Source organism: Amblyraja radiata, chromosome 30, assembly GCF_010909765.2.
Source record: "Amblyraja radiata isolate CabotCenter1 chromosome 30, sAmbRad1.1.pri, whole genome shotgun sequence".
NCBI classification, from domain to species: Eukaryota; Metazoa; Chordata; class Chondrichthyes; order Rajiformes; family Rajidae; genus Amblyraja; species Amblyraja radiata.
In genome coordinates, this window is record NC_045985.1 from 15,411,691 (window position 1) to 15,436,117 (window position 24,427).

General features: G+C 45.7%; 1 protein-coding gene across 1 annotated transcript in view; it reads left to right on the top strand.

Moving 5' to 3' along the window:
* Positions 1 to 1,245: 1,245 nt before the first annotated feature.
* Positions 1,246 to 24,427, top strand: part of LOC116989968 — a 44,433-nt gene continuing 21,251 nt past the window's right edge. The window contains exons 1-7 of the mRNA XM_033047524.1: positions 1,246 to 1,306; positions 9,495 to 9,809; positions 11,143 to 11,415; positions 13,561 to 13,677; positions 16,075 to 16,176; positions 18,385 to 18,510; positions 21,418 to 21,513. Coding sequence (XP_032903415.1) covers positions 1,246 to 1,306; positions 9,495 to 9,809; positions 11,143 to 11,415; positions 13,561 to 13,677; positions 16,075 to 16,176; positions 18,385 to 18,510; positions 21,418 to 21,513 — 1,090 coding nt within the window. The remainder of the gene's footprint in view (positions 1,307 to 9,494; positions 9,810 to 11,142; positions 11,416 to 13,560; positions 13,678 to 16,074; positions 16,177 to 18,384; positions 18,511 to 21,417; positions 21,514 to 24,427) is intronic.

The window sequence follows — 24,427 nt, forward strand, 5'->3', positions numbered from 1 at the left end:
GTTCATTGGCTATATTTTAGAAGGAGTTAGATGTGGCCCTTGTGGCTAAAGGGATCAGGGGGTATGGAGAGAAGGCAGGTACAGGATACTGAGTTGGATGATCAGCCATGATCATATTGAATGGCGGTGCAGGCTCGAAGGGCCGAATGGCCTACTCCTGCACCTATTTTCTATGTTTCTATGTTTAAACTGTGACCCCTTGTTCTGAACTTCCCCAACATCGGGAACAATCCTCCTGCATCTAGCCTGTCCAACCCCTTAAGAATTTTATAAGTTTCTATAAGATCCCCCCTCAATCTTCTAAATTCTAGCGAGTACAAGCCGAGTCTATCCAGTCTTTCTTCATATGAAAGTCCTGCCATCCCAGGAATCAGTCTGGTGAACCTTCTCTGTACTCCCTCTATGGCAAGAATGTCCTTCCTCAGATTAGGATTAGGACATAGGCATTTACCCTATCTAGTCACATACACAATACCCATACACAAATAAAAACATTTCTTCCATCGAACGTGTCCACAGACAAGCAGCTCGATTTGTTACTAACACCTATGAGAGAGAAGCGAGTGTCACCAAACTTCTGAATTCTCTGGGGTGGAAGGAACCCTCTCCAAGACAGACACACGTGAAGCTCACCGTTTGACATGTTTTTACAAAATGTTAAATGGTCAGCTCGACATAGACTACACGACCTACACCAAACCCAAACCAATTAGGAGCAGACGAGGGCATTCGATCCAATTTGTGATCCCAGCTACAAAGACAGATGTGTACAGCAATTCGTTCTTCCCCCGCTCAATTAAAGCATGGAATAATCTCCACCCAACTATAGTTACCCAACCAGATGCAACTAAATTTAAAGTAGCTCTTTCTTCCCAATAACCCTTTCTGGCTTAAGCCCTCCCTTCACCACCTCCACAGTTTTAATTCCATTTGGAATATTTTGGAGGACCAAGAAACCAAGAACCAAGAACTAGTCCCTCATGAATTCTTGTACACCTCTATAAATTCTCCCCTCAGCTACCTTCGCCCTAGAGGATAAAGTTGATTTTTGGAGCAAAAACTGGAATGAAATTCAAAGCCTGCCCCAATACAGCTCAGATTCAACAGCTGATAGATGAGCGTCACTGTGAAGAAGCGGTACCATAAATGTCGATTGCAACATTCACCCCCGCTTCATTCATTCGCGGCTCAGCGTTAGGTCTGATGCAAAGGTGTTTTTTTTAAAAAGAATTTAAGGTGGAAATAATGCCTGGGCGCCACCTGTGCTTCTATTTACCCCTGTTTCTCGACATCGTCGCCTCCGCAGGTAAGCGACGTGTGCAAGTTAAAAGTAAAGAGATCAGTTTAGTGCAAACTTGTGCAAGTTTTATCTGTAAAAAGTTGCAGCGCGAAGAGTTCTACAGCGAGCGAGGGAATCCTCCCTTTCTCCGCATGTGTGTGTGTGTGTGTGTGTGTTTGTGGGGAGATATTTGAGATATAATTATCCCCTCTTAAAATAGTGTTCCCCGCTTCTGCAGACCGACACAATAGCTGGAGTAACTCAGCGGGACAGACAGCATCTCTGGAGAGAAGGAATGGGCGACATTCAGACTGCCCGGCCCCGCTGAGTTACTCCAGCTTTTTGTGTCTATCATCGGTTTAAACCCACAGTTCCTCCCTATTGTTTCCCCGCTGCTTGTAACCCCTCTCTCCTTTATTTTTTTCTTTCATTTTCTACACAGCGTTTCGTTATCGCAGCGGTTTCATTCATTCGAGGGTCAAGGGTCTGTGTACAAATATGTGAGCGTTGTGAGGGATTTTCTGCGAGTTTTCTGGGACCTCCCGTTCACCAAGTCCTGCTAATTCCACTACCACCATCCCACCACCTCCTCTGCTCACGCTATCCTGGTTTCACGCAAGAATTCGTGGCTTTATCTGCTATCTTTATTTAAATGTTTATTTTCTTGCCTGAGTTTCCGTGTAATATTTGTCCCGCCGCCAGCGCCTTTGAGCTGAGAAATAGACAAAACGCTTGGTGACTCAGCGGGCCAGGCAGCATCTCGACTAGAGAACGGCCTGAAGAAGGGTCTCGACCCGAAACGTCGCCCATTCCTTCTCTCCAGAGATGCTGCCTGTCCCGCTGAGTTACTCCAGCATTTTGTGTCTATCTTCGGTTTAAACCAGCATCTGCAGTTCCTTCCGGACGTCTTTGACACTGGTTTAAGAAAAGGCATCTGCAATTCCTTCCTACATACCCTAGAGACCTATCCATGTGCTCCAGGAATGCTGCCTAACCCGCTGAGTTACTCACAAATAGTTGGAGTAACTCAGCGGGTCAGGCAGCATCTCTGGAGGAAAAATGTTTGGTGTCATTTCGAGTGGGGAAGAAGGGTCTCCACCCAGAAACCTCACCTATCCATGTTCTCCACAGATGATGCCTGATCTTCTGAGTTGCTGCAGCTTTTTGTGTCTATCTTCGGTGCCAACCAGCATCTGCAGTTCCACACAGTTTAAAACTTGGTATTAGGGTGGGTCTTGATTTCTTGAAGATATGCCTCCTTCGGTTAGTATCCTCTACTTGGGAAAGTATCCGCTAGTTTCTTTCAGCTTCGGACGATAGCTAAAATAAAACAATTCCTCCACTTTGATGACCTGGAAAAGATCATCCACACATTCATCTCCTCCCGCCTAGATTACTGCAACTCCCTCTACACTGGCATCAGCCAATCTTCCCTGTCCCGCCTGCAACTGGTCCAAAACGCCGCAGTGTGCGAGACTCCTGACGGGCACCCGAAAAAGGGACCACATCACCCCGATCCTGGCCTCTCCACTGGCTCCCTGTGCGGTCCCGTATAAACTTCAAAATACTCCTCTATGTCTACAAAGCCCTCAATGGGCTTGTCCCCACCTACATAAAAAATCTTCTCACCCACCACTCCACCTCCAGGCCACTCAGATCGGCCGACTTGGGGCTGCTGAATATCCCACGGTCTAGGCATAAGCTCAGGGGCGACCGTGCCTTTGCGGTTGCAGCCCCTAGACTGTGGAACAGCAGCCCCCTTCCCATCAGAACTGCCCCCTCCATCGACTCCTTTAAGTCAACACTAAAGACTTATCTATACTCCCAAGCCTTTCCTGACGTCCACTGAGTGAGGGCTACATGTATATATGTATGTAGTTTGTTTTGTTGTGCTATTCTTATAACAAATGTAAAGCACTTTGGCCAACGAGAGTTGTTTTTTAAATGTGCTATATAAATAAATGTGACTTGACGACTTGACTAATGTGAGGTTATCCACTTTGGTGGCAACAACAGGAAAGTAGATTATTATCTGCATGGTGGACAATTAGGAAAGGGGGAGATGCAACGAGACCTGGGTGTCATGGTACACCAGTCATTAAAAGTAGGCATGCAGGTGCAGCAGGCAGTGAAGAAGGTGAATGGTATGTTAGCATTCATAGCCAAAGGATTTGAGTATAGGAGCAGGGAGGTTCTACTGCAGTTGTACAGGGTCTTGGTGAGACCACACCTGGAGTATTGCGTACAGTTTTGGTCTCCTAATCTGAGGAAAGACATTCTTGCCATAGAGGGAGTACAGAGAAGGTTCACCAGACTGATTCCTGGGATGTCAGGACTTTCATATGAAGAAAGACTGGATAGACTCGGTTTGTACTCGCTAGAATTTAGAAGATTGAGGGGGGATCTTATAGAAACGTACAAAATTCTTAAGGGGTTGGACAGGCTAGATGCAGGAAGATTGTTCCCGATGTTGGGGAAGTCCAGAACAAGGGGTCACAGTTTAAGGATAAAGGGGAAATCTTTTAGGACCGAGATGAGGAAAACTTTTTTCACACAGAGAGTGGTGAATCTGTGGAATTCTCTCCCGCAGAAGGTAGTTGAGGCCAGTTCATTGGCTATATTTAAGAGGGAGTTAGATGTGGCCCTTGTGGCTAAAGGGATCAGGGGGTATGGAGAGAAGGCAGGTACAGGATACTGAGTTGGATGATCAGCCATGATCATATTGAATGGCGGTGCAGGCTCGAAGGGCCGAATGGCCTACTCCTGCACCTATTGTCTATGTTTCTATATGACTACTATGGCATCCTGTTGTGGTTTGCTAGTTGCACTATGGCTGAAAGGAAGGGCACTACAGAGAGTTATTAAAAACAGCACAGAGCATCACAAACGCTCAGCTACCCTCCCTGGATGACATTTACAGGGCCCGATGTTTACGTGGGGCCACAAACATCAAAAAGGACTCATCCCACCCTGCCAACCACCTTTACACTCTGCTGCTCTCTGGGACTAGATACAGGTCTCTGAAAGCCCGCACTTGTAGACTAATTAACAGGTTCTGCCCACGTGCCATTAAATAATTAAACTCAAATGCATAACACTGCGGGCAACACAACACAATTTGTGGTGCAATATTAAAAAATGTGTCTGCTGGGGTGTGTAATATAACTTGCACTATTTTTATTATCTATTTATTATTTCATTCATTGATCTTGCCGGTAATATGAGAGTTAATGGTTGATTGTGTTTTTGTGCTTTTAATCCTGTGTCTTCCATTAGAAACATAGAAACATAGACAATAGGTGCAGGAGTAGGCCATTTGGCCCTTCGAGCCTGCACTGCCATTCGATATGATCATGGCTGATCATCCAACTCAGTATCCCATCCCTGCCTTCTCTCCATACCCCCTGATCCCTTTAGCCACAAGGGCCACCTCTAACTCCCTCTTAAATATAGCCAATGAACTGTGGCCTCAACTACCTTCTGTGGCAGAGAATTCCACAGATTCACCACTCTCTGTGTAAAAAATGATTTTCTCATCTAAAAGACTTCCATCTCATCCTTAAACTGTGACCCCTAGTTCTGGAATTCCCCAACATCGGGAATAATCTTCCTGCATCTAGCCTGTCCAACCCCTTAAGAATTTTGTAAGTTTCTATAAGATCCCCCCTCAATCTTCTGAATTCTAGCGAGTACAAGCCGAGTCTATCCAGTCTTTCTTCATATGTAAGTCCTGCCATCCCAGGACTTTTGTATACCACTGAAGGAGATGCACTAACATTTCGTTGTACAGCTGCTGTGCAATGACAATAAAACGTATTTGATTTGATTTGATTTGAGATAGACACAAGAAGCTGGAGTAACTCAGCGGGACAGGCAGCATCTCTGGAGAGAAGGAATGGGTGACGTTTCGCGTCCAGACCCTTCTTCAGACTGGTTAGGGATGAGGGACACGAGAGATATAGGCGGTGATGTGGAGAGATGAAGAACAATGAATGAAAGATATGCAAAAAATGGGAAAAGAAACGATGGGAAAAGAAACAGGCCATTGTTAGTTGTGTGTTGGGTGAGAACGAGAAGCTGGTGCGACTTGGGTGGGGGAGGGATGGAGGGAGAGGGAATGCAAGGGTTACATGAAGTGAGAGAAATCAATATTCATACAACTGGGCTGTAAGGTGTAAGGTGCCCAAGCGAAATATACCTCCTCCGACGAGAATTCTGCAACACTCTCTCTTTCTCTCTCTCTCTGCTTCCCCTCTGTGATGCCTCCTGCACTCTGACTCTATGACCACGTTTTAAACCAGTCTCGCTACCATAGCCACGTGTGCTCCGGTTCTAGTCATCCCAGTTCGGACCCAGCCAGGATTACAGGTACCGACAGGTACTCGCTCTGACTGTCCCACAGCTCCGGGCCTCAGTCACCAACATCTGCAATGGCCCCCAACTTTACTTCATTCTACGCCAGATCCACACCCTCAACAAACGCTTCCTTGCCTACCTGGACTCCACTAACAATCGCAGAACAATCCCTGTTCCAGGCGTACACTGGCCCCATCCCCAAACTCTATCTCAGTTACATTGCCGACTGCATTGGTGCTACCTCCTGCACCCAGGCAGAACTCATGGATGTCATCATGGTGAGACCACACCTGTAGCATTGGGTACAGTTTTGGTCTCCTAATCTGAGGTAAGACATTCTTGCCATAGAGGGAGTACAGAGAAGGTTCACCAGACTGATTCCTGGGATGGCAGGACTTTCATATGAAGAAAGACTGGATAGACTCGGCTTGTACGCGCTAGAATTTAGAAGATTGAGGGGGGATCTTACAGAAACTTACAAAATTCTTAAGGGGTTGGACAGGCTAGATGCAGGAAGATTGTTCCCGATGTTGGGGAAGTCCAGAACAAGGGGTCACAGTTTAAGGATAAGGGGGAAGTCTTTTGATCAGCCATGATCATATTGAATGGTGGTGCAGGCTCGAAGGGCCGAATGGCCTACTCCTGCACCTATTTTCTATGTTTCTATGTTTCTATATGTTTTAGGACCGAGTTGAGAAAATTATTTTTTACACAGCGAGTGGTGAATCTGTGGAATTCTCTGCCAGAGAAGGTAGTTGAGGCCACAGTTCATTGGCTATATTTAAGAGGGAGTTAGATGTGGCCCTTGTGGCTAAAGGGATTAGGGGGTATGGAGAGAAGGCAGGTACAGGATACTGAGTTGGATAATCAGCCATGATCATATTGAATGGCGGTGCAGGCTCGAAGGGCCGAATGGCCTACTCCTGCACCTATTTTCTATGTTTCTATGTATCAACCTCACCACCAATTTCCATCCTGCATTCAAATTTACTTGAAACATCTCTGACACTTCCCTCCCCTTCCTTGATCTCACAGTCTCCATCACAGAAAATAAACTATTGACTGACATCTATTACAAACTCGCTGACTCCCACAACTATCTCGACTACACTTCTTCCCACCCTGCTTGCTTCAAAGACTATATTCCCTACTCCCAATTCCTCCGTCTATGCCGCATCTGCGCCAAAAACGAGGTGTTCCATACCCGGACATCCGAGACCTTTCAGAACTCATCATAGATGAGGCCACTCACTTGTATCTCTTCGGTACCCAGCAGCTCCACCCTTGCTCCCCCTCCTCCCAGTCGCAACAGTGACAGAGTCCCCCTTGTCCTTACCTTCCACCCCATCAGCCGGCGCATACAACACATAATCCTCCAAAATTGCCGCCACCTCCAACCGGATCCCACCACTAGCCACATTTTCCCATCTCCACCCCTTTCCGGCTTCCGCAGAGACCGTTCCCTCCACAACTCCCTGGTTAACTCATGTGGATAAATGTGAGGTTATCCACTTTGGTAGCAAAAACAGGAAGGCAGATTATTATCTAAATGGTGTCAAGTTCGGAAAAGGGGAAGTGCAACAGGATCTGGGGGTCATTGTTCATCTGTCAATGAAAGTAAGCATGCAAGTACAGCAGGCAGTGAAGAAAGCGAATGGCATGTTGGCTTTCATATCAAGAGGAGTTGAGTATAGGAGCAATTGGGTCCTTCTGCAGTGGTACAGGGCCCTAGTGAGACCACACATGGAGTATTGTGTGCAGTTTTGGTCTCCAAATTAGAGGAAGGACATTCTTGCTATTGAGGGAGTGCAGCGTAGGTTCACAAGGTTAATTCCCCGGATGGCGGGACTGTCACATGCCGAGAGAATGGAGCGGCTGGGCTTGTGTACTCTGGAGTTTAGAAGAATGAAAGGGAATCTTATTGAAGCATGTAAGATTATTAAGGGTTTGGACACGCTAGTGGCAGGAAACATGTTCCCTGTTGGGGGAGTCCAGATATGTTGAGGGAGTCCAGAACCAGGGGCCACAGTTTAAGAATAAGGAGTAAGCCATTTAGAACGGAAATGAGGAAATACTTTTTCACACAGAGATTTGTGAGTCTGTGTAATTCTCTGCCTCAGAGGGTGATGGAGGCCGGTTCTCTGGATACTATCAAGAGAGAGCTAGATAGGGCTCTTAAAAATAGCAGAGGCAGGGGATATGGGGAGAAGGCAGGAACAGGGTACTGATTGTGGATGATCAGCCATGATCACATTGAATGGCGGTGCTGACTCGAAGGGCTGAATGGCCTCCTCCTGTACCTATTGTCTATTGTCTATTGCCATCCCTTCTCACCTAAACAACCCCCTCCACAGCTACCTTCCTTCCCCTGCAACCTCAGATGATCGCTGTACCTCCTCCCTCGACTCTGTCCAGGGACCCCGACAGTCCTTTCAGGTTAGGTGGAGGTTCACTTGCACCTCCTCCAACCTCATCTACTGTATCCGTTGTTCAAGATGCCGACTCTTATACATCGCCGAGACCAAATGTAGACTGGGCGATCGTTTCGTGGAACACCTTCGCTCAGCCTGCCTGAACCTACCTGAATTCTCCTTCCCTTTCCTACACAGATCTTTCTGTCCTGGGCCTCCTCCATTGTCAGAGTGAGGCTAAACGCAAATTGGAGGAACAGCATCTCATATTTCGCTTGGGCAGCTCACACCCCAGTGGTATAAATATTGATTTCTCTCACTTCAGGTAGCCCCGGCATTCCCTCTCTCTCCATCCCTCCCCCACCCAAGTCGCACCAGCTTCTCGTTCTCACCCAACAAACAACTAACAATGGCCTGTTTTGTTTATCATCGTTATATTTTTGCATATCTTTCATTCATTGTTCTTTATCTCTCTACATCATCGTCGATATCTCTCGTTTCCCTTATCCCAGAACCAGGCTGAAGAAGGGTCTCGACCCGAAACGTCACCCATTCCTTCTCTCCAGAGATGCTGCCCGTCCCGCTGAGTTAAATACTCCAGCATTTTGTGTCTATTTTCAAAGAAAAGATGGTACATGAATAGATATTATGTTTTGGGCTGCACGGTGGTGCAGCGGTAGAGTTGCTGCCTCACAGTGCCAGAGACCCGGGTTCGATCCTGACTACGGGTGCTGTTTGTATGGAGTTTGTACGTTCTCCCTGTGACCTGCGAGGGTTTTCTCAGAGATCTTCGGTTTCCTCCTACCTCCTACAATGAAAGGCATAGAAACAAATGGATGTGGAGAGGATGTTTCCACTGGTGGGAGAGTCAACGGCCGCAGGTCACAGCCTCAGAATTAAAGGGCGCTCTTTTAGAAAGGAGGTGAGGACGAACTTCTGTAGTTAACATGTGGAACTCATTGCCACAGAGGGCTGTGGAGGCCAAGTCAGTGGATATTTTTAAGGCAGGGATATACAAATTCTTGATTGGAACGGGTAGTAGGTAGCAGCAGCCTGTCAGCAGCCCGTTAGTTTTTTTTCTACTTTTTTTGTTTTTTTAGTATGTTTTAAAGTATGTTTTTAATGTTTCTCGGTGTGTCTTGTGTGGGGGGGAAACCGTTTCGGTCACCTCCTCCTCCTCCATATTTAAGAGGGAGTTAGATGTGGCCCTTGTGGCTAAAGGGATCAGGGGGTGTGGAGAGAAGGCAGGTACAGGATACTGACTGGATGATCAGCCATGATCATATTGAATGGCGGTGCAGGCTCGAAGGGCCGAATGGCCTACTCCTGCACCTATTTTCTATGTTTCTATGTTTCTTTGTTTCTAAATCTGTTCCCTCCGCTCTCCTGTGTTCTGAATTGGATCCTCCCGTGCCTCTGGGATGACGACTATTTCTCTTGGTCCTCAGGGACAACGTTGACACCAAGCCTGGAGTTGTTCGGTGCCATCGGATCGTCCGTTGTGCTGCCAGGTCCCGGCGAGAAAGAAATTCAAAATGTGCGACACCTCCGGTGGGCATTTGGCAATATCCGAATTATAGATTACTTTTACCGCTCATTGCAAAACGCCACATTCACCAACTCCTATAAGGATCGATGCGAGTTCAACTCTTCCAACGGATCTGTGATGCTGAAAGATTTAACAGCCCAAGACCAAGGTCTCTATCAAGTTGACGTTGATTTAAACGCCAACAACAGCAGAGTCATCAAACTGAATGTTATGGGTGAGCAGTGTATCGGTTTGTTATTGTGTTGCATAGTTTTAGTCTATTATACAGCCTGGAAACAGGCCCAACTTGTCCATGCCGACCAACATGCCCCATCTATGATAGCACCACCAGCCTGTGTTTCACAAGTTCGAAAAGTAGAATTAGGCCATTTGGCTGATCTCTGCATCCTAATCCCATTTTCCTGCCCTCTCCCCACAACCCTTGATACCCGCTCTAATCAAGAATTTGTCTATCTCTGCCTTTATAGATATCCACTCAATCAATCAATCAATCAACCTTTTTTGTCATCTTGCAAGCAACAGTTGTACAGTGCAAAATGAAAAGACGTTTCCCAGGGAATAGCGGATCATCGCACATGAAATTTAAAACATTTCACACATAATAACACTAACAACAATCCAGTCCCTGATGGAACAGTATAAATAGTTAAAAGCAAGTAAAACAGCAACGTTAAAATACAGTAAAACCAATCATAAAAATGTCCGGGGCAGCTGATTTGAGTGACCTGTGCCATTATTAAAGTGTCCGTGCCAAGCCTCAGAATCAGGTGACTGTGAGTACAGAGTGACTGTTTAGCAGCCTCACAGCCTGTGACAGGAAGCTGTTTAGCAATCTTGTAGTCCGGGCTTTGATGCTTCGATATCTCTTGCCTGATGGCAGGAGATCCAGGTGTATGTGGAGGGGGTGCAGTTTGTCCTTAGCTATTCTCTGAGCTTTTTTCAGACAGCGGCTCTGGAACAGTTCTTGTACCAAGGGTAGGGAGACGCCAATGATCCTCTCTGCTCCCCTCACTACCCTCTGCAGAGCCTTCCTGTCCGAGCAGTTGCAGGTGGAGTACCACGTATTTATGCAGTACGCGAGTACAGACTCCACCGTACCCCTGTAGAAAGTCCTGAGGATGTTGGTGGAGGCCACTGATTTGGCCCCCACAGCCATTTGTGGCAATGAGTTCCACAGATTAACTACCCTCTGACTAAAGAAGTTCCTTTCTAAAAGCGCGCCCTTTAATTCTGAGGCTGTGACCTCTGGTCCCACCAGAAACATCCTCTCCACATCCACTCTATCTATGCCTTTCATTATTCTGTAAGTTTCAATGAGGTCCCCCTCAACCTTCTGAACTCCAGCGAGTTCAGGCCCAGTGCTGTCAAAACGCTCATCATATATTAAGTCACCCATTCCAGGAATCATTCTTGTAAACCTCCTCTGTACCCTCTCCAGAGCCAGCACATCCTTCCTTAGATACGGGGCCCAAAATTGTAACAATTTTATTTGGAAACTCCTTAAAGTTGTCTTCATGCTCGGACTGTTTGTTTTCATTCTTCATCAGAACGACTGTCGTCTCCTTCAATCACCACTGGTATTGCCATGGTGGATCAGGACATTAATCTGACATGCCAAGTGGCTGGAGGGAAGGCGAGCTCGGTCCGATGGACGAAAGACGGCCGAATGACAACAAACAGCGACGACACGTATCGCTTGTTGCAAAACAACCTCACCTTGCAGATCCGGAATGCCCAAAAATCACATTGTGGAGTCTTCACTTGCATCCTGGAAAATCGTGTCAGTGAAGTGAACCATTCTTACCACCTCTTCATTCATGGTGAGTGATGTTAGTTTAGTTTAGCTTAAGGTTTTCAGTTTAACTCAAACAAAACTCAGAATCTGAGTTACTGTGTGGAGATATGGGATAACACCCACAAAACCAACCTACAGCCGTTATGCACATTACAAAAAACAGCAATAAGAATTATCAATAACGTTGGATATCTTGAACATACCAATTTATTATTCTTAAAGTCACATATACTGAAGTTCACCGATCTGGTTAAATTTAAGACTGCGCAAATCATGTACAAAGCAAGAAATAATTTACTTCCAAGAAATATACAAAAACTGTTTATGGAAAGACAGGGTGGGTATAATTTGAGAGGGGAACATAATTAAAAAACTCAATGTCAGAACAACTCTTAAAAGTATGTGCATAGCAATCTGTGGTGTGAATTTGTGGAATGGTCTGGAACAGGAGATAAAACTTAGCACAAGCATAATTCAGTTTAAAAAGATGTACAAAAACACTTGTTTAAAAGGATATTGGGATGAGGATAGGTGATTGTGATATTTGTTATACTGATTGTATTGGGAAGGGTGATTATAGAGTGATGGGTTGTATATATGACTAAGATACTGTATAGTATATGAGGGTTTTTTTTCTTTTTCTTTTTTTCTTTTTTGTATGGCTTTGTAAATATTTGATTAGTGTTCAAATGTAAATAATTTGGTGTACATATAGTGGCTGGTGTACATATGGTGTACATATAGCTGCTAAATTTGTATAAGATAATTACAAGCAGTTGAATAAGGGGTTGGAATTAATAAGCTTTGGCTTCTTCCTGCTCATTTTCGGACACATACGATTTCATTTATTTATAGATATTGTTTATGACACGTTATAAATATTCTTGTTTTGTTTTTTGTATGCTGTTTCACACTTGCTTTTTATTCTTTTATTCTGTTCGAAATAAATAATTAAAACAAATATATTTAAAAAAAAACATTAATAGCCTATTGCATTTTATCTGTTTATTTATGTATGTGTATATATATATATTCAATGGTAGTCAAGTCAAGTCAAGTCAAGTTTATTCGTCACAAACACATACGAGATGTGCAGTGAAATGAAAAGTGGCAAATGCTCGCGGACTTTGTGCAAAAAGACAAACAAACAAACAACCAAACAAACTACAAACAGAATGGAACAGAATCACATATTATTTTACATATTAAATATTGTGGGCGGAAGGAAAAAGGGGAAAAAAAACAAAACAGCAATTTTTTTTAAAAAGAGAGAAAAAAAAAGAAAAAAAGACTGATGTGTTCTGTTCTGTTCTATATTTATTTATGCCTACTATATTCTGTTGTGCTGAAGCAAAGCAAGAATGTCATTGTCCTATCTGGGACACATGACAATAAACTCTCTTGAATCTTGAATCTTGCCTCGTCTTCACACCTTACACTTCCTTATCTCTGTGTCCAACCCCATCTCACCTGACTCTCGGTCTGAAGAAGGGTCTCAACCCAAAACGTCACCCATTCCTTCTCTCCGGAGATGCTGCCTGTCACATTGAGTTACTCCAGCATTTTGTGTCTATCTTCGGTGTAAACCAGCATCTGCAGTGGTCTCCTAATTTGAGGAAGGACATCCTTGTGATTGAGGCAGTGCAGCGTAGGTTCACGAGATTGATCCCTAGGATGGCGCGACTGTCATATGAGGAAAGATTGAAAAGACTAGGCTTATATTCATTGGAGTTTAGAAGGATGAGGGGGCATCTTATGGAAACATATAAAATTATAAAAGGACTGGACAAACTAGTTGCAGGAAAAATGTTCCCAATGTTGGGCGAGTCCAGAACCAGGGGCCACAGTCTTAGAATAAAGGGGAGGTCATTTAAGACTGAGGTGAGAAAAAACTTTTTCACCCAGAGAGTTGTGAATTTATGGAATTCCCTGCCACAGAGGGCAGTGGAGGCCAAATCACTGGATGGATTTAAGAGAGAGTTAGATAGAGCTCTAGGGGCTAGTGGAGTCAAGGGATATGGGGAGAAGGCAGGCACGGGTTATTGATAGGGGACGATCAGCCATGATCACAATGAATGGTGGTGCTGGCTCGAAGGGCCGAATGACCTCCTTTTCTATGTTTCTATGTTTCTATGCAGTTCCTTCCAACACATAATATTTCCTATTTCAGGTATTCCGTCTCTACATAGCACAACCCTGAGCCTCTCCATTGTGGCTCTGATTTTTGGCTGCACAGTCTTCATCGGCATTATCGTTTCTTGTTTACTGGGAGGCAGTACTGCAATAAGTAAGAGATATTTATTTACATTTTTCTACCGATCGCTGTTGAAAATTAAACAACCATCGCAACGTGAGGGGGAGATATTTTTTAAATAGTCGTTTTTTACAGAGCGATTGTTTCTCTTTCTTTTCTAGGGTCTATTTCTTAACTTTCTTCTCTAACTCTCTTTCTAATGGGTTTCTTTTCCCAACACTTTCCTGCACTATCACCACTCTTTCTCACTTTCCTTATTTCTTTTATTTCTATCTTTCTTAAAGCTCAAATAATGAAGGGGTACAACAAATGTAATAAGATAAATGTGGTGTGTATTACTGTAACTAATTGTACTTATAATAAAAACTTAAAAAAAAATAAAATAAAAAAAAAAAAATAAATAAAGCATAATATAAAATTAAATTAAATTAAAAAAAAGAAATAAATTTTTTTTTTTTTTTTTAATTAAAAAAAAAAAAAAAAAATAGCCCCAAAGTGCTGGAGAAACTCTATCGTCACGGTGGCACAGCGGTAGAGTCGCTGCCTCACAGCGCCAGAGTACCGGGTTCGATCCCGACCACGGGTGCTTGTCCGTACGGAGTTTGTTCGTTCTCCCCGTGACCTGCGTGGGTTTTCTCCCGGCTGCTCCGGTTTCCACTCACGGCCCAAACACGTGCGGGTTTGTAGGTCGATTGGCTTTGGTAAAAAATGTGAATTGTCCCTAGTGTGTGTAGGATAGTGTTAGTGTACGTGGTAATCGCTGGCCGGCGCAGGCTTAAGCCCCTGTCCCACTTAGGAAACCTGAACGGAAACCTCTGGATACTTTGCGTCCCACCCAAGGTTTCCGTGCGGTTCCCGGAGGTTTTTGTCAGTCTCCCTACCTGCTTCCACTACCCGCAACCTCCGGCAACCACCTGCAACCTCCGGGAACCGCACGGAAACCTTGGGCGGGGCGCAAAGTCTCCAGAGGTTTCCGTTCAGGTTTCCTAAGTGGGACAGGGGCATTAGTGTTTCCACGCTGTATCTCTAAAATGTCTGCAAAATTGAATTGAATTGAATTGAATCCTTTATTTGTCATTCAGACCTTTCGGTCTGAACGAAATGAACGAAATGCTTTTCAACAAATGGATATACTGGGCAGAATGGAAATTTCTTTCACCAGAGGGTGGTGAATGTGTGGAACCCATTGCTATGGATGCCAAATGCTTGGGTAGTTTTAAAGTAGAGATTAATACGTTCTTGATAAGTATGGGCGTCAAAATCTACCTGTAGAAGGGAAGAGAATGCGATTCAGAGTTTAGTTTAGTTTATTGTCACGTGTACCGAGCTACAGTGAAAAGCTTTTTTGTTGTGTGCTAACCAGTCAGCGGAAAGACTATACATGCTTACAATCGAGCCGTCCACAGTGTACAGATACATGTCTAAGTTAATGACGTTTAGTGCAAAATCAAAGATAATGGGAGGGTCTCCAATAAGGTAGATAGACTGCAAAATTGATCAGCCAACATCGAATGGTAGAATAGGCTCGATGGGCTGAATGGTCTAATTCTGCTCCTCTGTCTTATGGATGCTGATTCGGACCTTCTGAATTGTGTCATTCTACAATTCCAGGTTTAGTTTAGAGATACAGCGCGGAAACAGGCCCTTCGGCCCTCCGAGTCTACGCCCACCAGCGATCCTCACACACTAACACTATCCGACACACACGAGTGACAATTGACATTTATACCAAGCCAGAGAGCCCAAAAACCTGATTGTCTTTGGAGTGCGTGTGGAAACTGGAGCACCCGGGGAAAGCCCACGCAGGTCACGGGGAGAACGTACAAACTAGGTACAGACAAGCACCTGTGGTCAGGATCGAACCTGGGTCTCTAGGGCTGTGAGGCAGCAACTCTACCGCCCCTGTATTCTAATGTTCACCAGACTGATTCCTGGGATGTCAGGACTTTCATATGAAGAAAGACTGGATAGACTCGGCTTGTACTCGCTAGAATTTAGGAGATTGAGGGGGGATCTTATAGAAACTTTCAAAATTCTTAAGGGGTTGGACAGGCTAGATGCAGGAAGATTGTTCCCGATGTTGGGGAAGTCCAGGACAAGGGGTCACGGCTTAAGGATAAGGGGGAAATCCTTTAAGACCGAGATGAGAAAAACATTTTTCACACAGAGAGTGGTGAATCTCTGGAACTCTCTGCCACAGAGGGTAGTTGAGGCCAGTTCATTGGCTATATTTAAGAGGGAGTTAGATGTGGCACTTGTGGCTAAAGGGATCAGGGGGTATGGAGAGAAGGCAGGTACAGGATACTGAGTTGGATGATCAGCCATGATCATATTGAATGGCGGTGCAGGCTCGAAGGGCTGAATGGCCTACTCCTGCACCTATTTTCTATGTATCTATGTAATGTTGAAACTTATTGCTTATTTTTGCAGGTCTACCGTCTCATCAAAAATTACTGCTGTTCTTGCAGTTGGCATCGATGGTGTCTCTTGTCGTACTCATGGCAGCAATTTGTTTCTGGGGGGAAACTTCAGGTAGAGTATATGCCCCTGTTTCTCTCTTGATCGGATATTGCCTATTGCACACTCTATTATCGAGTAGTAGGTCAGGTGGTAAAGCTGCAGAGAGACAAAGAAACATAGAACACAGGTGCAGGAGGAGGCCATTCGGCCCTTCGAGCCAGCACCGCCATTCATTGTGATCATGGCTGATCGTTCCCTATCAATAACCCGTGCCTGCCTTCTCCCCATCCCTTGACTCCACTAGAGCTCTATCTAACTCTCTCTAAAATCCATCCAGTGATTTGGCCTCCACTGCCCTCTGTGGCAGGGAATTCCATAAATTCACAACTCTCTGGGAGAAAAAGTTTTTTTCTCACCTCAGTCTTAAATGGCCTCCCCTTTATTCTAAGACTGTGGCCCCTGGTTCTGGACTCGCCCAACTTTGGGAACATTTTTCCTGCATCTAGATTGTCCAGTCCTTTTATAATTTTATATGTTTCTATAAGATCTCCCCCTCATCCTTCTAAACTCCAGTGAATACAAGCCTAGCTTTTACAATCTTTCCTCATATGACAGTCCCGCCATCCCAGGGATCAATCTCGTGAACCTACGCTGCACTGCCTCAATCACAAGGATGTCCTTCCTCGAATTAGGAGATCAAAACTGTACACAATACTCCAGATGTGGTCTCACCAGCGCCCTATACAACTGCAGAAGAACCTCTTTGTGGTCATACTCTTCCACATTCCAATTATAAGTTGTGGATACTGCCCAGTCCTTCACGGGCTCTGACCTCCCCACCCTCGAAGGGATTTACCGGAATCGCTACCTCAAAAAGGCAGCCAGCATCATCAGAGACCCACGCCACCCTGGCCACGCACTCATTTCACCCCTGCTATCGGGAAGAAGGTACAGGAACCTGAAAACTGTAACATCCAGTTACAGAGGGATATATCTGGGAGTCCTTGTTCATCACTCACTGAAAGTAAGCATGCAGGTACCGCAGGCAGTGAAGAAAGTTAATGGCATGTTGACCTTCTAAACAAGAGGAGTTGAGTATAGGAGGAAAGAGGTCCTTCTGCAGTTGGACAGGGCCCTAGTGAGACCACACCTGGAGTATTGTGTGCAGTTTTGGTCTCCAAATTTAAGGAAGGACATTCTTGCTATTGAGGGAGTGCAGCGTAGGTTTACAAGGTTAATTCCCGGGATGGCGGGACTGTCATATGTTGATAGAATGGAGCGGCTGGGCTTGTACACTCTGGAGTTTAGAAGGATGAGAGGCGATCTTATTGAAACATATAAGATTATTAAGGTATTTGACACGCTAGAGGCAGGAAACATGTTCTTGATGTTGGTGGAGTCCAGAACCAGGGGCCACAGTTTAAGAATGAGGGGTAGGCCATTTAGAGCGGAGATGAGGAAAAACTTTTCACCCAGAGAGTTGTGAATCTGTGGAATTCTCCGCCTCAGAAGGCAGTGGAGGCAAATTCTCCAGATGCTTTCAAGAGAGTTAGATAGAGCTCTTAAAGATAGCGGAGGCAGGAACGGGGTACTGAATGTGGGTGATCAGCCATGATCACATTGAATGGCGGTGCTGGCTCGAAGGGCCGAATACCCTACTCCTGTACCTATTGTCTATTGTCAATGAGGTCCTTATTTCCAGCATCTGCAGACTGATTCCTGGGATGTCAGGACTTTCATATGAAGAAAGACTGGATAGACTTGGCTTGTACACGCTAGAATTTAGGAGATTGAGGGGGGATCTTATAGAAACTTACAAAATTCTTAAGGGGTTGGACAGGCTAGATTCAGGAAGATTGTTCCCGATGTTGGGGAAGTCCAGGACAAGGGGTCACAGCTTAAGGATAAGGGGGAAATCTTTTAAGATCGAGATGAGAAAAACATTTTTCACACAGAGAGTGGTGAATCTCTGGAACTCTCTGCCACAGAAGGTAGTTGAGGCCAGTTCATTAGCTATATTTAAGAGGGAGTTAGATGTGGCCCTTGTGGCTAAAGGGATCAGAGGGTATGGAGAGTAGGCAGGGATGGGATACTGAGTTGGATGATCAGCCATGATCATATTGAATGGCGGTGCAGGCTCGAAGGGCCGAATGGCCTACTCCTGCACCTATTTTCTATGTTTCTATGTTTCTATTTGATTTTCCTTTGTGCTATCATGCCTCATATTCACTGTAATTTTAATTTCAGTTATGAATTACTCATTTTTGTTTTTTATTATAGAATATTCTGGAATCATAGTGGCTACATTGGTGATTTTAAGTCTCCTCCTAATACTGATCTTGGTTGCGATGTGCAGCATGAAGACATATGGCTGGGAGTGGTTTAATAACATCCTGTCAACCCATTGTAAGTTCAATCAAGAGATACGATACAATGATACCATGATGATACAATTTATTTGTTGTCATTTGAACCTCATTGAGGTTCAAACGAAATTTGATTTCTGCAGTGATACACACAAGTAGAAAAAACCAAGACACAACACAATTTACACAAACATCCATCACAGCGAATCCCCTCCTCACTGTGATGGAAGGCAAAGTCTTATCTCTCCCCTGCACTCCTCGTTCTCCTCCCGATGTCAGAGTCAAAGCCCCCGGCGGACGATGGTAAGTAAGTCCCGCGGCCATTAAAGCCGCGCGGGGCGATGCAAGGCCGTGCTCCGGGTCTTGATGTTGGAGCCCCCGGCGGGCCCTAGCAAGTCCCGCGGCCATTTAAAGCTGCGCCGGACGATGTAAGGCCCCGCTCCAGGCCATCCTCAACTCCGCAACTCGGGCGGGAGAGTCGCCGATGCGGGGTTGAAAGCCCCGAAAAGCGGTCTCCCACCAGCGACCCGCGGGCTCCCGGTGTCACCGTCCACCAGACCTGCGGTTGGAGCCTCCGAATCTCCGGGGTCGGGCAGCAGCAGCGCGCCACCACAGCTCTCCAAACTCCGAACTCGGCCAGCTCCGCGATGGTGAGTAGTCCGCAGGTTCCGCGACTGGAGCCCCAGGTCGTTCCGGTTGGAGGCCGGCTGCTCCACGGTGCTAGGCCCCAACGACAACGGAGACCAGACAGGGAAAAGGTCGGGTCCTCCGTACAGGGAAAAGATTTTAAAAGTTTCCCCCGCCCCCGCCCCCACCACACACATACCCAGTTAAAAAAATCACTAAAAACTACACTCAAACAAGACAAGAAAAATTTTAAAAGACAGATGGACTGCAGAGGCCGCTGCGACGTGAGTCGTGCCACCCACCCAATGTACGTTACTTTTTACAGAATGCAGTTATAATCACCAGTTAAATATTTCAGCTGTTGCTGCTTAATGTAACCAGCGGTATGAATATTGACTCCTCTAACTTCAAGCAACCCTTGCTTTCCTTCTCTCTCCATCCCTCCCCCCTTCCCAGTTCTCCGACCAGTCTGACTGTCCCGGATTATATTATCTCTGTTTGCTTTGATTTCATATTCCCCTATTCTCCTTACAGTGATCTGTTCTACATTTTCCTTGATCTGCATTTCTTTTGATGTCTCATTTTCACACCCTACCCATCCTTATCTCTGTGTCTCCCAGTCCCTTGACTCAGTCTGAAGAATAGCAATGTTACAAAATGTTGAGATTTTAAAAATCAAGTCTGCAATTTATCCCATCAGATAAAGCATAAAAATAAGTTTCATTTGACACCTAATTCACTTTGATATCTTCAGTATTAAATAAGTTATGGCCATTTTCATACTCGGAAATTAGCATCTTGTTCCCTATTGCTTTTCCATTAACTTAACACAAAAGCTGTGATTGAGGACAGTCAAATGGCCATAACTTTCTTAAATATTAATAGAACTGAAAGAATTTTTCAGTTATTATAGATTGAAGCATTCTGAATGCTGATGCTGCCTCACCCGCTGAGTTTCTCCAGCATTTTTGTCTACCTTCGATTTTTCCAGCATCTGCAGTTCTTTCTTAAACATTGTTAGCTGTTTGGTAGGTGAGAACAAGTTACAATGAGACTCAACAAGACGACTTTGAAGCTGGTACGACTTGGGTGGGCGGAGGGATGGAGAGAGAGGGGTTGCAAGGGTTACTTGAAGTTAGCGAAGTCAACATTCATACCACTGGGCTGTAAGCCGGCCGAGCGTAATATGAGATGCTGTTCCTCCAACTTGCTCTGACAGTGGAGGAGGCCCTGGACAGAAAGGTCAGTGTGGGAATGGGAGGGGGAGTTGAAGTGCTTGGCAACCGGGAGATCAGGTAGGTTCAGGCGGACTGAGCGAAGGTTTTCAGCGAAACGATCGGCCAGTCTATGTTCTATCGGTCTCGCCAATGTATGAGGGATTAGTTTAATGTCTCATCACATTCGGCACAGACACTGCAAGCTGAAGGATCTATATCTTTGCTGTACTATAGTTTAGCTTAGTTTAGAGATACAGCACGGAAACAGGCCCTTCGGCCCACCGAGTCCGCACCGACCAGCGATCCCCGCACACTAACGCCATCCTACACACACACACACACACACTAGGGACAACTGTTACATTTATACCAGGCCAATTAACCTACAAACCTGCAGAGAGAGTACAGAGGAGATTTACTAGAATGTTGCCTGGGTTTCAGCAACTAAGTTACAGAGAAAGGTTGAACAAGTTAGGACTTTATTCTTTGGAGCGCAGAAGGTTAAGGGGGGACTTGATAGAGGTCTTTAAAATGATGAGAGGGATAGACAGAGTTGACGTGGATAAGCTTTTCCCACTGAGAGTAGGGAAGATTCAAACAAGGGGACATGACTTGAGAATTAAGGGACAGAAGTTTAGGGGTAACATGAGGGGGAACCTCTTTACTCAGAGACTGGTGGCTGTGTGGAATGAGCTTCCAGTGAAGGTGGTGGAGGCAGGTTCGTTTTTATCATTTAAAAATAAATTGGATAGTTATATGGACGGGAAAGGAATGGAGGGTTATGGTCTGAGCGCAGGTAGATGGGACTAGGGGAGAATACGTGTTCGGCACGGACTAGAAGGGTCGAGATGGCCTGTTTCCGTGCTGTAATTGTTATATGGTTATATGGTCTTTGGAGTGTGGGAGGAAACCGAAGATCTCGGAGAAACCCCACGCAGGTGACGGGGAGAAGGTACAAACTCCGTACAGACAGGATGGAACCCGGGTCTCCGGCGCTGCAAGCGCTGTAAGGCAGCAACTCTGCCGCTGCGCCAACCCTGATATTACAGTTAGTTACGAAATTACTGTTCAAAACTTTGTGATTGCATTTGTTTTGTTGACAGTCTGCAGAATTATGGTGGATGCAGTAACTCCAGTGGGCGGACTGATAGTTATTTTCAAATCTGGAATTCTGATTGCAGAGATATTGAAACAAGCTGGTGAGTGTTAATTAATATAAATCGTTTCAAAAAATTGTCAACCCTCGTTATAATAGACCATAGAAGCGGTGGGGGGAGGGGTGTCCATTATTACAGATTGTCCGTTATATCAGATTAATATGCCCGTGTCCCATTTAGGAAACCTGAACGGAAACCTCTGGAGACTTTGCGTCCCACCCAAGGTTCCCGGAGGTTGCAGGTGGTTGCCGGATGTTGCAGGTAGTGGAAGCAGGTAGGGAGACTGACAAAAACCTCCGGGAACCGCACGGAAACCTTAGGTGGGGCGCAAAGTCTCCTGAGGTTTCCGTTCAGGTTTCCTAAGTGGGACAGGGACATTTTTTAGGGATTACCAGGCAATAGAGTATCATTGTATGAGTAGTGGATGCAAGGAACTGCGGATGCTGGTTACACAATGCTGGAGTAACTCAGCGGGACAGGCAGCATCTCTGGAGAGAGGGAATGGGGGACGTTTCGGATCGCGACCCTTCTTCAGACACCATTCAACACCATTCGGGTCTCGACCCGAAACGTCACCTATTCCTTCTCTCCAGAGATGCTGCCTGTCCCACTGAGTTACTCCAGCATTTTGTGTCCATATCCAAAGATGCTGCCTGACCCGCTGAGTAACTCCAGCATTTTGTGTCTACCTTCGGATTAACTCGGAGGGTCAGGCAGCATCTCTGGAGAACATGGACAGGCAACGTTTCGGGTCAGAAAAGATAGACACAAAATAATTGCTGAAGTAACTCAGCGGGACATGCAGTCTATTCCTTCTCCGCAGAGATGCTGCCTGACCCGCTGGGTTACTCCAGCATTTTGTGTCTATCTTCGGTGTAAATCAGCATCTGCAGTTCCTTCCTACACAATGAACCATTCTACATTTGATTGATTGATTGATTGATTATACCTTTAATAATCCTTTACAGGAAATTACAGTGCCACGACAGCTTCAAGACAGACATAACACCACACATTTCCTCAAATGGCTTCCATACTTAACAAGTTAAAATACAAGTTAAAATACAAGTTAAAATACAATTAATTTAAAAAAAAGTGCAGTTATTTATGCGCATTATATAACCTTATAGCAGCTGGTAAACAGGACTTCCTATGTCTCTCAGTTTTGCACATTGGTGCAATCAGCCTCTGACTGAAGATGCTGCTCTTGATCACCTTCAGGGCATGGAGTGGGTGAGTGGGGTTGGTCATTATAGAACCTAGTTTGTTCAGAGTTCTGGCCTCTGCCACCTGCTGGACCGTTCGTTGCTCAGCCCCGACCACTGAGCCGGCCTTCCTGATTAGCTTGTCCAGTCTGTTTTTATCCGCTATACGGGCGCCATCTCCCCAACAGGCCACAGCAAAAATAGAGCACTGGCCACCACTGAATGGTAGACACTGCACAGTAGGGGTTGGCAGATGTTAAATGCCCTCAGCCTCCTTAAAAAATACAGTCGGCTTTGTCCCTTCCTGTACACCGCCTCCATATGACACTTCCAGTTCAGCTCACTGTCAAGCTGCACCCCAAGGTACCTGTGATTAGCGACCACCTCCACCTCAGTGCCCTTAATGGTGATTGGTGTTGCTTGAGTCCTCCTCCTCCCCCTCCTGAAGTCCACAACTATCTCCTTTGTTTTTTGGTCATCATCTGCTTTGATCTATCATTTTCACACCTTGCCCTTCCCTATCTTTGTGCCTCCCTCTCCGCTGACTCTCAGTCTGATGAAGGGTCTCGATCCGAAACGTCACCCATTCCTTCTCTACAGAGATGCTCCCTGTCCCGCTGAGTTACTCCAGCATTTTGTGCTTGTCTTCGATGTAAACCAGCATCTGCAGTTCCTTCCTCCACATTTCTGGTCGAGACCCCACTTCAGACTCTGGGCCCAGAACTGGGCCTGGAATTTGGGTGGGTTGATGGACCCGCCCTACTGGCAACCGTGGGGGAGGGGAGGATCGGGGAGTCGATGATGGCCAGCAGCTGGAGTGTGGGTAGGGTCGGCGATGGCGAAAGTCGGGCCTGGCATCGGCCCCGCGGAAACCTTGTGCCGAAACAAAGAACCGCAGAAGCTGCCTCAGGGGTCACAGTTTAAGGATAAGAAGGAAATCTTTTAGGACCGAGATGAGAAAAACGTTTTTCACACAGAGAGTGGTGAATCTGTGGAATTCTCTGCCACAGAAGGAAGTTGAGGCCAGTTCATTGACTATATTTAAGAGGGAGTTAGATGTGGCCCTTGTGGCTAAAAGGATCAGGAGGTATGGAGAGAAGGCAGGTACAGGATACTGAGTTGGATGATCAGCCACGATCATATCGAATGGCGGTGCAGGCTCGAAGGGCCGAAGGGCCTATTCCTGCACCTATTTTCTATGTTTCTATGCCTCACACCAAAGACAAACGCAAAGTGGCGGAGTAACTCAGCAGACCAGGCAGCAGCATCTCCGGAGAGAAAGGAATGGGTGATGTTTCGTAAGTTCATTAGTTCATGAGTTAAGAGGAGCTGAATTAGGCCATTCGGCCCATCAGGTCATTCAACATTGGCTGTTGGAGTGGCGGAGTAGACTTTTGGAGTTTGGGGGTCAGACTTATCGGCGTGAGTCAGCGGTGGTGGTGGCGGTCGTAAGTCTAGACTGGAACGGCAATGGGAGGCGGTGAGGGCTGGGGGTGATGTCGGCAGCCTAGCCTGCTTGTGAAGATTGGCAGATACCTCCACCATAAACGATATCCGTTATAAAGAGGTCCATAGTAACGAGGGCTTACTGTAATCTATTGTTTAGCTATGAAAGTCCTGGGATGTCAGGACTTTCATATGAAGAAAGACTGGATAGCCTCGGCTTGTACTCGCTAGAATTTAGAAGATTACATAGAAACATAGAAACATAGAAAATAGGTGCAGGAGTAGGCCATTCGGCCCTTCGAGCC